This window comes from Ptychodera flava, chromosome 22 (genome assembly GCF_041260155.1).
Source record: "Ptychodera flava strain L36383 chromosome 22, AS_Pfla_20210202, whole genome shotgun sequence".
NCBI lineage: Eukaryota > Metazoa > Hemichordata > Enteropneusta > Ptychoderidae > Ptychodera > Ptychodera flava.
In genome coordinates, this window is record NC_091949.1 from 32,697,206 (window position 1) to 32,711,342 (window position 14,137).

Below are 14,137 nucleotides of genomic sequence, written 5' to 3' on the forward strand. Positions count from 1 at the left end.
GTGTCATTGTGGCATGCCAGTACATGAGATAGTGAGAATACAAACTTTGTTAGTAATTTCTTTGGATAGCAGTCACTTTTTGAAAGTAATTGCAAGTTCGAGTGGTGTTCAATAATTGTGCATAAATTAGCATAAATTAAGCATGTATGGCAGATAACATGTGTCACCTGAGTATAAGCCCCTGCCCAAGTATAACCTCTGACAAGTGCGGTAAAGATATCATAATTGTTCCTAACACCTGTGGGTTAAAAAATTACCACTTGTCAAATGTGTGTGAAGTAGTATCACAGATAGCAGGCATTTCCTGTGGTACTTTGACAAACTTGTCCAGAACTGATTAGACTGCAAATTCTGTGATATTTCCTCCTTCCTGTTCACGGCAGAACAATTTTTGCAGCATACAGTACAAGAAGTGACACACTGAATTCTGTGTATAAACTTTGAATTATGGCAGTGATGTTCACAAACCCTGCACTTGAACACTGTTGACAGAAATCTAGAAGTGCATGCGTGTAGCTGGCTTTGAGACAACGTCAAGGACTTTCAAGGACTTCTTTCAGCAATTTTCTAGCTCTAAAATACCATTTTCCAGGTATCAATTTTCTGGTGTCAGTTTTGTATATCACTTTACTTATCAAGTTTATAACATGACCAATCAATTTATGATTTTTCAAAAATCATGGCTGACATCAATTTTCGGGGACATCTTATTTTCAATGACTCCTTTCACTTTAAATTAAAAGTCAATGACTTTTCAGGAGTGTACAGACACTGTGAGATGACCTTTGCTTACTTTGTTTTTTATTGTCAATCAAAGTGCACAAAAACGTAGAGAAGAATATGCTAGCTAATTTGAAGGGTATTACTTTGTATTCTAGTAAGAAGGATGAGTGTCCATCTCATTGCACATTAGGTTTGACTAATAAAATTAATTTGCTTGAATAGACCCTCGATCTTTGTTTAAGTGCTCTTGTGATTATATGTGACAAAAGGGAGATAAAAGGATAAACCAAGCTTGAATGCCTTGGCAGAAATGATGTGTTGAAGCTACAGAAACTCTATTGAGAGTATATTACAATGTAGCCTGTGATATACCGATGACAGCCAATGACTGAGTTTTAAGGGGCAGGTTTGTTATCTGCTTCATCTCTGAACAAACAGTCTAACTGCACACAACTTTCAAACGATGGACTTACGGCATGCGAATAGTCAATGTCTACTGGCACTAATGCGAGAACCAGCGATTGCAAACTCCTGCTTTTACCCTTCCATCACCGTGGTTTGGTCCAATCCCATTGTTTTCTATGGTAAAGTTGGACTTCTAGACAGGGAAATGGGGTGAAAGGGTTAAATAATTGGTGTGAATCTACTACTTACCACGTGTACCCAGTCCTTCTTGCCTTCTCCACCTTCAGCATTGAACTTGTACGGACTAATGTCAATCAGTGACACCAAATGGCCGTGGTATGCACTAAATATAGAACATAGCAGACAGGAGTTGTATCAGTGGAATATGGTGAAACATTTGCAGTGACGGAATTCAACTCAACATTCATTTAAAAAATATATTATCTTTCTTTACAATGAGTTCTCTCCATTAATTGGTCTAGTTTCATGCATGAGTCTTCTATGTACGTACAAGGGTACATACACAACGGCGTGGGTGCACCCGGCACTGCCAATGAACAGCAACTTGGGGGGTTATATCTGATCAGTAGATTGTCATTATTAAAGGCAACTTAAGGAGTATCAAACTCGGGCTTTTGTGCGAAGCTGATTGTCTGTTTTGAAATGTTTCAATACAACATGTTTCTGTAAACCAATTGACTGAAAGCTTATGAAGTGCTGCACATTAGTTGTAATATAAATACTGGATATATTAGTTCAATGTTCTGGATTTGAGGAGCAGGACAGGAGTTTGTGGCTGATGATGTATGGCTTGGTAAAGTCTGGTTTTACTTTCCCAATCTAAAACATATATCCTGCATCCACATGTGTTACTGCAATGGGTTTCAGTGGATTTGATGCAACATCTATTAACAAGCATTTTCCTATCAATCTTGATTCCCTGGGCTCTCACTGTATTGATCCTCATGAATAAGGTGAGCTGTGACCCCTGGGGAAAGGTCAACGTCATTTCCACATGAAATCATAGAGAAGAAACACAGACACCATGTGTGTATGTCAGCAGAACAATTATTGGGAATCATATAAAATTGCCACTTACTGATCTAAAACAACCATGTCCTTCTTTTTGGTGTGTGTCCTTGCGATGCGGATGGCCAAATCATTTACCTCCGAACTGTGGAATATGAATACAATTATACAAGTTAGCAGGCTACAACGTTTTTGGCATAACTATTTGTGGTTTCATGAATCAAAGTATAAATAAGGAAATTTTCTATGCACTGGCTTTGGATCATAAGCAGAAATGACTTTATACAATTCTGTGAGTTTTCTTAATGACTTGATATATCAGCTATCTTCATATCATGTACAGCACTGTCATTAAAATTTGTTCAAAGTCTGCATTTTCAAACAAACAACATGTTGACTCTTTTACATTACAACATCACCAAAAAGTGATTTTAAAATTATAAAAGGATAGTGAACTGCAACGTACACTACTAAAGCAAAATCAGACAAAGCTGATGACCATGAGAAACTTGCAAAAAAGGTTTTTTAATTGGATTTTAGTGATGGCACATTATTCACATCAAACCAATTCTTGAAATTTTGAAAAAGTTGTTTAATCCTAATCCTGTCAAGTCATTGGACATTGCATTCATTAACAGGATGTCAAGCGCTGGCATTCAGGGGCCATTATCCTACAGTACCAAGTTGGTGAAATTCAGTAGTGTCCAAACACAATAGTCAACCATGTCCAGTTAAAGACACCATGTTGTTTTGGTTGCTTGTAATCGTGTGAACACCACCCAGATGAGCACATGCATTTTTCGTACTGGCATATGAGACTTGCAAAGTAAGGGAAATTAGGTTTTAACAAAATATGGCTTTCTGCTGACTTGGTAGCATGATGGATGACGGGCTATCAGTTAAAAAGGTTTTTACCTAAGCACACAAATCTTCTGTCCTTGATATTTTGATAATATGACTTCATTCTATAGATTGAGACTAGGCTAAGGTACTAGTTAGCCCCATATACCTAGCAAGGTATCGTGTAGTTTGGTTAGACCCTATCATTATTATTATTATTATTATTATTATTTTAAGAAATGTAGAGAATATTTTGACTCATTATCATTATTATTATAATTATTATATTTTATTTGTTTTCAGAAATGTAAAAAATATTTTGACACTTACCCAGAATTTCCAAAGTAGCATACTGAAAGTTTTGGTGGAAACAAACTGGTGAGTTTTTCAGCGTACTTGACTAGGTTATCATGCAGGAATCTGGCATTTGTGTTTAAAGTTTTCATCTGTTCAGTTCCAGCCTTGACCACTTCAGGATGACAATGTCCAACTGAAATGACAAAGATGTCAGTGTTGTCATGGCAATACTTGAGAAAATGTGGTAATATTTATTCATCACCATTGCACTACAGGTGAATCTCCATGCCAGGGATAATGGGGTAAAGGTTAAGGACACTGAATCTTTCTGCTGATGTGCAGCATTGAATAAGCTGTTTCTCTGTTTGGTCCATTGTCACTATTCACAGCGACTTAGGGAATCTATTTGTATTGTTTTAATTATATTGGTAAGATTCAGCTACTAAATTGGATAACAGCTCATTCAATGCTGCACATTAGCCGAATCTTTCACATCAGTGTCTCTCCTTCCCTGTATTGTTGTATGCTTCAATCTTCTTGTTAACTAAGATACAGTTGGGCCTTCTGTGTGTATGCAGAAATGGCTTGAATCCCTGTGCCGACTAAGATACAATTGGGCCTTGTGTGTGTGTGCAGGAATGGGCATGAATGATGGATTTGGTGACATTTTCATACCACTTCCTCCTACTAAGGTTCAACTTGTGAAAGAGTACAACAGAATCATCATAAAGTTATCACGTGGACTTACAACATTTTGCATTAATAATTGGTTACCTAGGGAGTCATTAAATTACAGGAGTCATTGGGTTAGGGGAGTCATTGGTTAGGGAAAGAGTCCAAACAGCTAGAGGTCCTGAAGGAAAACCTTGTTAGCTAGTATTCAAGGGTTTGAGTGAGGTTACCTTGTACCTGATCAAACAAACATGCAATGCTTCATTTACTCATTAATTTAGGGAATCCTGATAAAATCATCTGCATGTGCGGTCACTTTTTGGATGTAGTCACATGGTGCTTCTTTTGCTTCAAGATTATATTGATCAATAAAAAGTATGGCCTGCACCAAAAACAAGCATATTTATCTCAAAACAGACGCTCAGCTTTCTTCAATTCCTATATCATATTTGCTGATCAGAATTCTGCTGCAGAGAATAAAGATACTACTCATTATTATACATCTACCATCAAGAACAATAGAATTTTGCGTGCGCTAAATAAGCTGTACGGAAGGCCCGTTCCGTAACACGAACGGTTTCCAGGCGCCCCATCCCCTGCAGCTGTATCTGCACGTTCACTGTTGAACAGTTTCAAGGGACCCATTGGAAGAGTGCCAGAACATGTCTCGCGTGTGCTCTGTAAGTACGTACGTATCATGCGTATGTAGTGCACACACTCCAAAACTTGCAGGAGCATCGTAGATAGTGTTCCACACTGGTGTGATAAAATCGGAAGAAAAATTGTTGACATTGCACGAAAATGGTCACTACTCTGACAATTTGATGCCCCAGTCATGAATGTAAGATGTATAATAATAAGGTAATCAAGAAAATACTGCAAAGGATGCACTCGGACATTGACGCCACGCATCGCCCTCCGCTTCGCGTCGGGCAATACGCTGCGCCTATGTCCTTGTGCATCCTTTGCGATATTTTCGTAATAACCTCATATTATCTTCAAAAGATACTTCTAAGGAAACGGTCAGAATATTTTGACAGGGTTTGTTCATGTGAAATGTACACTTCAGTCTGAAATATGACAAACATAGGGCCAATGTCTCTGAAGCTACTATAGACATGGATACAAAATTGAGTATTTCCTGTCTGTATGAAATATCTCACTAAGATCATCCTAGAGACCTGTACATCAAATATTAAAGCTGTCTGACCAGCGGTTTTGAAAAAACAAGCAACCTAACAGTCAACAGAGCTCCGCTGTGTTATGTAGAGAGAATAACTTTTTGTGACACGTGTTGATGACAAAGGTGGGTATCTTTGATAGCTCATTTCAGGATGGTCTGACCAAAAATGGCAAAATTAGCTGCAAAAATAGTCACAATTGAAGACTGCATCATAATTTCAATATATTACATTAAGATAAACCCTACATTTCTGTATATCAAAGATTTTGACCAAAAAATGGCAAAAATTGAGCCAAAAGTGACAAAAAATGACCAAGAAATACAAAAATTGAAGATTTTATCAAATTTCAATATATTACACTAAGACAACTCCTAGGAACCTGTATACTAAATATCAAAGGCATCAGACAAGTAGTTTTTGTGAAATACATTTTTCGACCAAAAATGGCAAAAATTGCGCCAAAAGTACAAAATTGCAGTTTTTATCATATATTTAATATATCATATTAAGTTCATCTGTAGGAACCTGTGTACCAAATATCAAAGCTGTCAGATGAGTGGTTTTGATGAAATAAATTTTTGACCAAAAATGACAAAAAAATTCCTTAAAAATACACATTTGCATATTTCATCACAATTTGAACAAATCTATGTTGGGTTATCCTTGGGGACCTGTATACCAAATTTCAAAGCTGTCTGACAAGCGGTTATGAAGTAGAAGATTTTTTACCAAAAACGCCCTTTTTTTGCGCTAATTTGCATATTTTCAACAATATCAAAAAATTAAAAAAAAAAGTTTCTCAGAATCATATTTTGCATCTACACAACAAATATCAAATCAGTAAGTACTGCGGTTCTCAAGATATTTGGGTGGACGGACGCCTCACAAACGGACATACATACATACATACAGACTGACACCGGACGCATACCCATCCCAACAGCTTCCACAGACTATAGTATATAGTAGCTAATAACTAAGTAATCAGCTGGCAGCCATGATTTCAGGTGATACATATACATACACAGCATGATGGCATTACTGCTGGTGAGACTAAGTACACAGGAATGATCTTGCCACATGCTTTCCATGGGTCCATTGAAGAGTAAGAGCAAATTTTACTCATAAAATAGATCCATTTATTGTTTCCTTCACCCTTTCACCTCAGTGGTTTGGTCCATATCCATTGTTATCAATATTGATTGTTGAGATGTTTACAGGTTGTTTGGGTGAAGAGGCCAACATATCAAGGGCAAAGAAAACCAATATTGACCTGGCATTGAACTTGCACTTTACTTATTAAACCATACAAGAAACTTTATCAAATCTTTATATACAAGGGGGACCAAAACTGCAAAAGCACTTTGTTTACAAATGCATGTACACCTTCTCCCAATGGTTGATATAATACCATTGTCAGACACTCATAGTAACACAATGAATCAACTGTAGAAATAATATACCGGTGTGTGAAAAAATTCTGATATGCTTTCAATTTCTATCAAACTTAACAAATTATTGAAATGATATTAGAAAAGATGACAAAACAATCTATAAATCAAGCAATAAATATATAAACATAAAAATAAGCATTATTGTTGGGTGACAGAAACAGACTTAGTGGAGCAGAGTGTGAGAATGCTGTGCCTCCCTCTGGTCTGTTTCTAATGTTTATGTAGAGGCCTGATCAATTGTAGCAACCAAAGTATGTATTTTTCTCTGACCTCTTTATCAGACAATGTAAACTACTTTTTCGGCATGCGATAAAGTTATTTATCTGCTCATATCAAGGCTGATATTTGCTCTTTTTTTAAACATGCCATTCACATTAGGTTTAGATAAGCATGTCTATTTTTGACATAGATTTATTTGGAACAGTTGTTGAATGTGATGACTTAGCACATTTGCAACGTGTAGCTGAACAGTTCAACCAGAGTGCAATTTTGATAATGCTTAAAAGATCACGCATCTTTAGCTTTGTCCTCCCATCTATGGAACATTTCAACACACTGACCTAGTTCAGGTACACGCCATTAGAAAGATTATGTTTGACTAAAAAGGGGAAAATTGGCCACAAATATTGTACAAAAGCAAATTTCAACACTGGAAAAATAACCTGAGTGTCATCATCTCTCATTGACCTGTACATCAAAGTTTCTGTACCAACAGTCTTGGAGAAGTGAATTCATTGATGGGTTAAAAATTACAGCTACTAGCCTTTTATCGCCACATGGAGGTGAGAATATGAAGTAAAACAATAACCCACCTGAAAACTTCTTACAGCCAGATATTTTTTCAATAGTAAGGCAAAAAAAATTGTGTGTGTCTAGTAACTTGCTGACACCCACAAAATATTGTAAAACAGAATGGATTTACTTGAAATTTTTGACAATATGAAAAACATGTCTAGGGTCTGCAGACATTTTTTTAATTTGGCCTTACCATCAACAAGGAATTTGTAATCTGTGTGCACACTTCACAAAAATGCATTAAAGAAATGAGGTCATCATAAAGCTTGATCTTTTTAACCTAATTTAGTGTCCACTCAACACTTTATCTTCCATTGGAGATGTAAACCCTGGGAACCAATAAACAAAATTTGAAAGCTGTTGGACCAGCATTTTATGAAGAATATGATGTTTGGACGAAAGAAAGAGAAAATTTACATTAAAATTTGCATGAGCAAATGTCATAATAATTTTCACAAATTAAATTGAATTACTCATAGGACCCTACGAATACCTTTAAAGATATTACACACGTAGTTCTGAAAAATATCATGTTTTGATAAAAAATCACAAAATTAGGGCCAGTATTTACATATTCCAATGTCTTCATCGTTTAGATTTATATGTTAATCAGATCATCCTAAGTCCAAATCAAGACCTATAGGAGAAATCACCCTGAAGAGAACTTTTCACAAAAAGTGACCAAAATTCTCAAAATATGCAAATTTTATGTTAATTTGAACAAATATTGAATGCACTATCCCTACCAAAATATATACCAATTATCATAGATAACTTTGTCACTCATGGACATTTTTGAAATTTATAGAAAATCATTGTTGTATATAAGGTTTTCATAATTCTTCAAGGCACATCTATGAGACAATCATCCAAACATTCCTCATATCTAAGCTGGTCACATTTGGTGCAACAATTTTTGAGTTATGAGCTCCACAAATTTGGTCTACAGACAGATCGATGGACAGACCTGCACAAAGTAACGTCATTGGTCTTGCTATTATGCCTCTGACACATGGGGTCTAAAACACTGACCATTTGAGTCGAACATGGGGGAGGGGGGTTGACCTTTTTAACAGGGACACACGTACATGTAAAATCACATGAGCACAACATGTTTGTAATAATAATAAAGCAAAACAAGGTTTCAAAATACACAAGTGCTTGTACCTTGTCCAAAAGCTAGATTCAATGATACATGAACATTTGTTTTCCCAAACCACTTCTGTCTCTCTCATGTAACTTTTCATTAATTTTTATCAAAATTTACAGCTAAGTATCATTATTGAATAAACTAATGAAATTGCTGCATATTTAAATTTTTACACCATGACGCATTAATGAAGGTAGTATGCACCTTGAAATTGAAAGACTTCAACGTTTGCTCAAACCAAATTTAATATTTGACCACAGTCCCTCTATCACCACGATTTGACCCACATTTCAACCTCAACATGCTTCATGTATTAATACCTTAGTAACCCTTAATTTGCATAATTCAATTTGCATAATTTATTGTGATACCCCTCATTCAGACCCCCCCCCCCCGGTGTTTTCAAGGAAAGGGGACATTGAGAAAACACTGAAATAGGAAGGTGACCACTTGCACAATTGTGCACCCTGGTACAATCACTGCTTCACAGCCTGTGCATGTTTTCAAAGGAAAGAAAGAGCTCCTTTGTGATCACTGTGGGGAATCTGTCTATAAATGTCTCTTGTTTTTGAGTGAAATAGTAAAAATAATGACATTGCAAAGAAAAATTATCATGTGAGGCTTCACAGTTTTGCTAATTACTGCTATCCATGGGGTACAGTCACGACAACACAGTTAGAGTTTCCACACTAGGAGAGATTTAACATCTTCTTACTGCACAATATCATATAATATGATTCTGCCTGACTCTAAACTTTTTACAGTCAAAGTAACAATTCTCAGAAAGACAATTGTGTGAAGAGAAAATTGAGAACAAGAGAAACACATATGTGTATCTACATGCATGAGCTTTCTATGCTATTATTTTATCTTGGGAAGGCAGTATTCCCATGGAGTAATGCCACTTACCATGTGCAACATTGTTGATACAGTCCAGGTACCGATTGTCTTTTTCATCGTACATGTATTGCCCTTGGGCTCTCACAATCTTGACTGGACTGGATTTGAAGAACAACTTGCAGGATTCCCTGGGAAATGCGACATAAACATGGAGATGATACAAGTTACTTTTGTGAACATTGTTATCATAGTAAAGCAACAACAAAATTCATATGATGCAATAAAGTTAAATATTTAAAATATATACATTATGAACATATAATACAAGCATAACATAAAATTTAATCCATGATGTCTGATATACAGAAGTAGCCGAAATATACGATGAAATTAAAATTTGCACATTGTTGGTGAAACGAAGCAAAGAGTAACAGCATATGTACAGCAACATATAGGAAGGCTGAAAATAGTAACAACGTGCCTTTTTATATTTGAATATGTTTTATTGGTAAGAGTAAAGAAGAATAGTGGAATGGTACAGCTCTCAATTATCGATTATCGTTGGTAGTATTTAAATCCATTTAAAACAATGTATCTCAAGTATGTCTTTTTCCAGAACAATTTCATAAACTGGTACATGTAATTGTAATAGCAAACACAGAGCAAGTAGTGGTTTCCTATATATTCATTTTCATTGCATAAGCAAACTGTTCTACTCAAAGTTAGAGATGATCATAAGTGACTGGAGCATTTATGTCATCAAAAAGAACACCATGAAGGCTTGGTCTCACAACAAAAATAAGAGACTCTTTGTACAAATTATCAAACTTGTCCCAGGTGACAGAGAATTTACATGAGTAAAATAAAGGGTTTAATTTTTGGTCATTGCTGTTACAAAAGGAGCAGAGGGGAAAGTCTGGTCTGCAATCCTTCTGTAGAGATCATATCTTGTGTACAAGATATGATGAAGTTTAAACTGAAATTCAAGACTTCTTTTATCGTGAGCCACTTTGAAAGGCAAGGAGTAAGCGGTGAATATGCGACAAAGTTTGCCAAATTAATTATTACATCTGGCACAATCAACCTCTTGATTGTCTTAGAAGCTACAAATTACTGACCCTATGTTGAACCAATATAAACTGTGAGTGTTGGGGAATCTATTTGTATATACAAAATCATACGAAAATACAACATCGTACATGTATTCACAGCATCTTTTGTATATTGGCTAACATCGGCAATGAAGGTCATGGGTTTAATTTTTTGTGCTACAGATTTCATTTTACAAATGTCAAACTCCCCGGTGTTAGAAACCTGCTAAGAGTCTTTCACACTTCTTATTACCTGAGGATGTGATGAATATTATTTTCATAGGTTCTGCGACAAAATATTCAACTACAAAATATAATGATTTCTTGTGTTTCCACCTCGTAAAATGTCCCTTGATACTACAATTAGCAACGCTGGGTTCTCATTAGCACACTGATACCTGTATGCATATATCATCGAATTAGAGAAGTTCAATCAGATGTAGGTTATGTCAGTGTGATTTCATAGCTACATCACAGTTACTCTCCTCCACCTGGTACAGACTTACATATGAACAGTTGATGCCATGGTGTAATTTTGATCTGAGTTCCTGCTACAACCGTCAGCTAGAACCGTTGACATGAACAACAGCGTGCATGGTTGTACTGTGTGTAAGGGTTTACTCTTTGTTTGATAACAACTTTGCCAAAATTAATCTTGACCCAAAACCACTTCATCCTACTCTCCACTTTTCCTATTAAAGCCATATGGCTTAAGAGTGCAGGTTCATAGACATTAGAAAAAAGACCTGTTTCTACTGTCTACAGTTTGTCTAACCATGGCAGTAAAATATGTCCAAATCCGATGGCTAACAAAGTTTCATCTAAAACTGCTAACAAAATGCTTGTACTGAAAGATGACAAGACAGAAGTCGTTCACTTCTCATCATGTTTGAAATCTAATGTGGCAAAGCTAGGTAGTGATCTCTGAGAATTGGCCATGTGATATTATTCCTTCAGTTTCAGACAGGAATCTTAGTGCTATTTCAAATCGGGATGGTTGCATGTCTGACTATAAACTACATGTATTTGATAGATCTCCTTGTCCATGCATTTGTAACATCCCAACTACTGTCTTTTGTTTGATATTCCTAGGGCCAACTTGCTAAACTCTAGTCTCTTCAGAATGCTACAGTGAGATAAGTTTCTCATACATGTAAGTTTGATCAAGTCACTCCAATTGTAAAGATGTTCATTGGCTATCGGTAGATGCCCACATTAAATTAAAAATACTCTTGTAACTATCAAAGTTGGTCATAGACACACACCTGTTCATTTGAGAGAATTGGTTAAATTATATTCACCAACCTGCGATCCATTGAGAAATTACATTTAATATGACTTTGTGGTAATTTCAATAAGATAGTGCTTGTTTGTTTGTGCCCAACACTCAGAATGATTTGCCAATGGAAATTAAGGCAGCTAGAACCGTTGACAGTTTTCGGTTTGAATGTCAATTTGAAAGCTTACCTTTTCACTCAGTTTTATATGGCTTCATTTCATTAATTTTTTGTTTTTATCCATCGATATTTGTCTGATGTTCTTTGCAAACTGGGAAGTCAGTATTATCATTAACTCTTATCCTGCCAAGTTCATGTTTCACCACCAGATCAAGTTTGTTAAAGCTAGTGAAGAACAACGTGTCCAATGTAGTGCATTTTAGTAAAATATTGAACATTTGAAGACCATGTAAACATACTATAAACATGATTTTTACCGACTAAAGCTGATATAACATATTTAGCCAAGTAGGTGATGTAAGTATGGTTGCTAAATACCACTTTCTATTGACTTTGCAGATGACTGACTGGGCAGTGATTGTGTCTGGGAGGAAACGGGTTCATGCACTAGATTTTACAATCATCATCTATTTTCATTGACTATCAGTTTTTATTATTGATGCGAAGTTTACAAGTATTTGAATTTGAGTTGTAATAGTACCAAAACGTATAGTAGATGTGTGTATCTGTGCTGTACCAACATGAACAGGTGGCTAAACCTTAGACAGTTCCACTCCACAGTTTATGGCTTCATAATGTATAATGATCCCAAATAAACCTAGTGAATACATTAATATTTTGAGAAGAATGGGAAACTTGCTGGTGGCCCGTGCAGGGTTCCAGTGCACGGTGAATGGCAAATGAAGCAAATACTGGTGGTTCAAACTGGTGGTACAAATGGTCCCTTGAACATACCTGTCCGCTGGGTTGTTCAACTCCTACAGATGTCACTCAATGCATGGGATCAAACGCAATGTTAGGGTAGAGATTATAGGCTAATTAAGGTTTACATGTTTAAGGACAAATGCCTAAAAATAAGGAGTGTCACCAAGGAGTACCAGCCCTTTTGGCCTTCCAGGTTTCATCTCTTGATGTCTAAAATTAATATAGCAACTTCATTCAACCTTTCGGTTGGTCAGTTGGTATCCACATTATATCATTGGTTACTATTGCAGTAGACTGGCCCACCAGTTGTTGGCTTTTCTTGGCTGGACGAAGTGGTTAATTACTGGATGGCTATCACGCTCGCCAAACGATCTGAAGAGAGTTACAGTACGCCAAAATACAATGGTTCATAGACTTTAAAAACGGAGTCTATGATTGGTTCAATTTCGCGATTGCCTCACCATCAACACAAGAGTCAGCTGAAGTTTTTCCTTCAATTTACTCTGTTTTGATATTTGTATACACACAGACTTTTGGAAAGTCTACCGTTTCAGGGAAATTCTAAGAAGCTATACTGACAAGAACTTCCAAACCATGGAAATCTTTTGAAAACTGTCACATGAAGATCATCTGACACTTCCATAGTGATACATTAGTCCAGAAAATGGAGACGACATCGCCAAATATGGCCATGTTTCTTATTCCTGGGTATTTCACTCAACCATATGTCATTGGCTTCACACAATCAGATCACGTTTGGCAAGGGATTCTCCAGGAAACTTTATTTGACAAGTGAAAGAAAGTTGATCAATGTGTGTTGAAGAATGCTATATGATAGCGAAAAACGAATGTGATTTGCATATTGCATTGTTGCGCCCATTGCAATCATATGGTATTCAAGGTGAGAAGTTCATGACCTTCGAAAGCAGGATAATAATATAGAGAGTCGTCATGTCAAGGATGGACGTGGGCAGAGGGTATGAGAGACCATAGCCTGTGGAGGACAATGTAGCCGTACCCACCCTTTCACTTTTGGAATACGGTTCGAAGGTGGATCGACGATGGCCATCGTCACTGCGTAAATTTGTGTAATCAATATTCGAACCATGGAAAAACATTGTCAGTGACAGACATTTCTACCGGACCGTCATGTTGTTTCCCTTGTCAGGTTGTAATCGATTGCGGACGAATGGGACGTACATTACAATCCTGGTCCCGTGTCGTGCACGTAGGCACAGCAGCACAATAAATAACTCGATGAACCTTCGCGTGAAACAAGGTTAAACCCATCATAAATGAAATGGCCGTACTTCACCTTTCGGACATCGAGATGAAGACATGACTTTCTCGAACAAAGTTGGCTAAATCAAAAAGTTGAAACACTAAGAGGCAACAATACTGACTGTTATTTTATAAATAAATAGTTTTCTGTACATTATACTGGATAAGAAAACGTCGAGTGCTTAGTGGTAGTATAACGCATCAAGCACCCTGA

At 36.5% G+C, this 14,137-nt stretch overlaps 1 protein-coding gene across 1 annotated transcript in view; it reads right to left on the bottom strand.

The window, feature by feature from the left end:
- Positions 1 to 14,137, bottom strand: part of LOC139123212 (ethanolamine-phosphate phospho-lyase-like) — a 42,471-nt gene that overhangs the window by 27,817 nt on the left and 517 nt on the right. Inside the window, exons 2-5 of the mRNA XM_070689324.1 lie at positions 9,459 to 9,577; positions 3,328 to 3,487; positions 2,228 to 2,302; positions 1,378 to 1,471 (exon numbers count right to left, since the gene is read on the bottom strand). Coding sequence (XP_070545425.1) covers positions 1,378 to 1,471; positions 2,228 to 2,302; positions 3,328 to 3,487; positions 9,459 to 9,577 — 448 coding nt within the window. The remainder of the gene's footprint in view (positions 1 to 1,377; positions 1,472 to 2,227; positions 2,303 to 3,327; positions 3,488 to 9,458; positions 9,578 to 14,137) is intronic.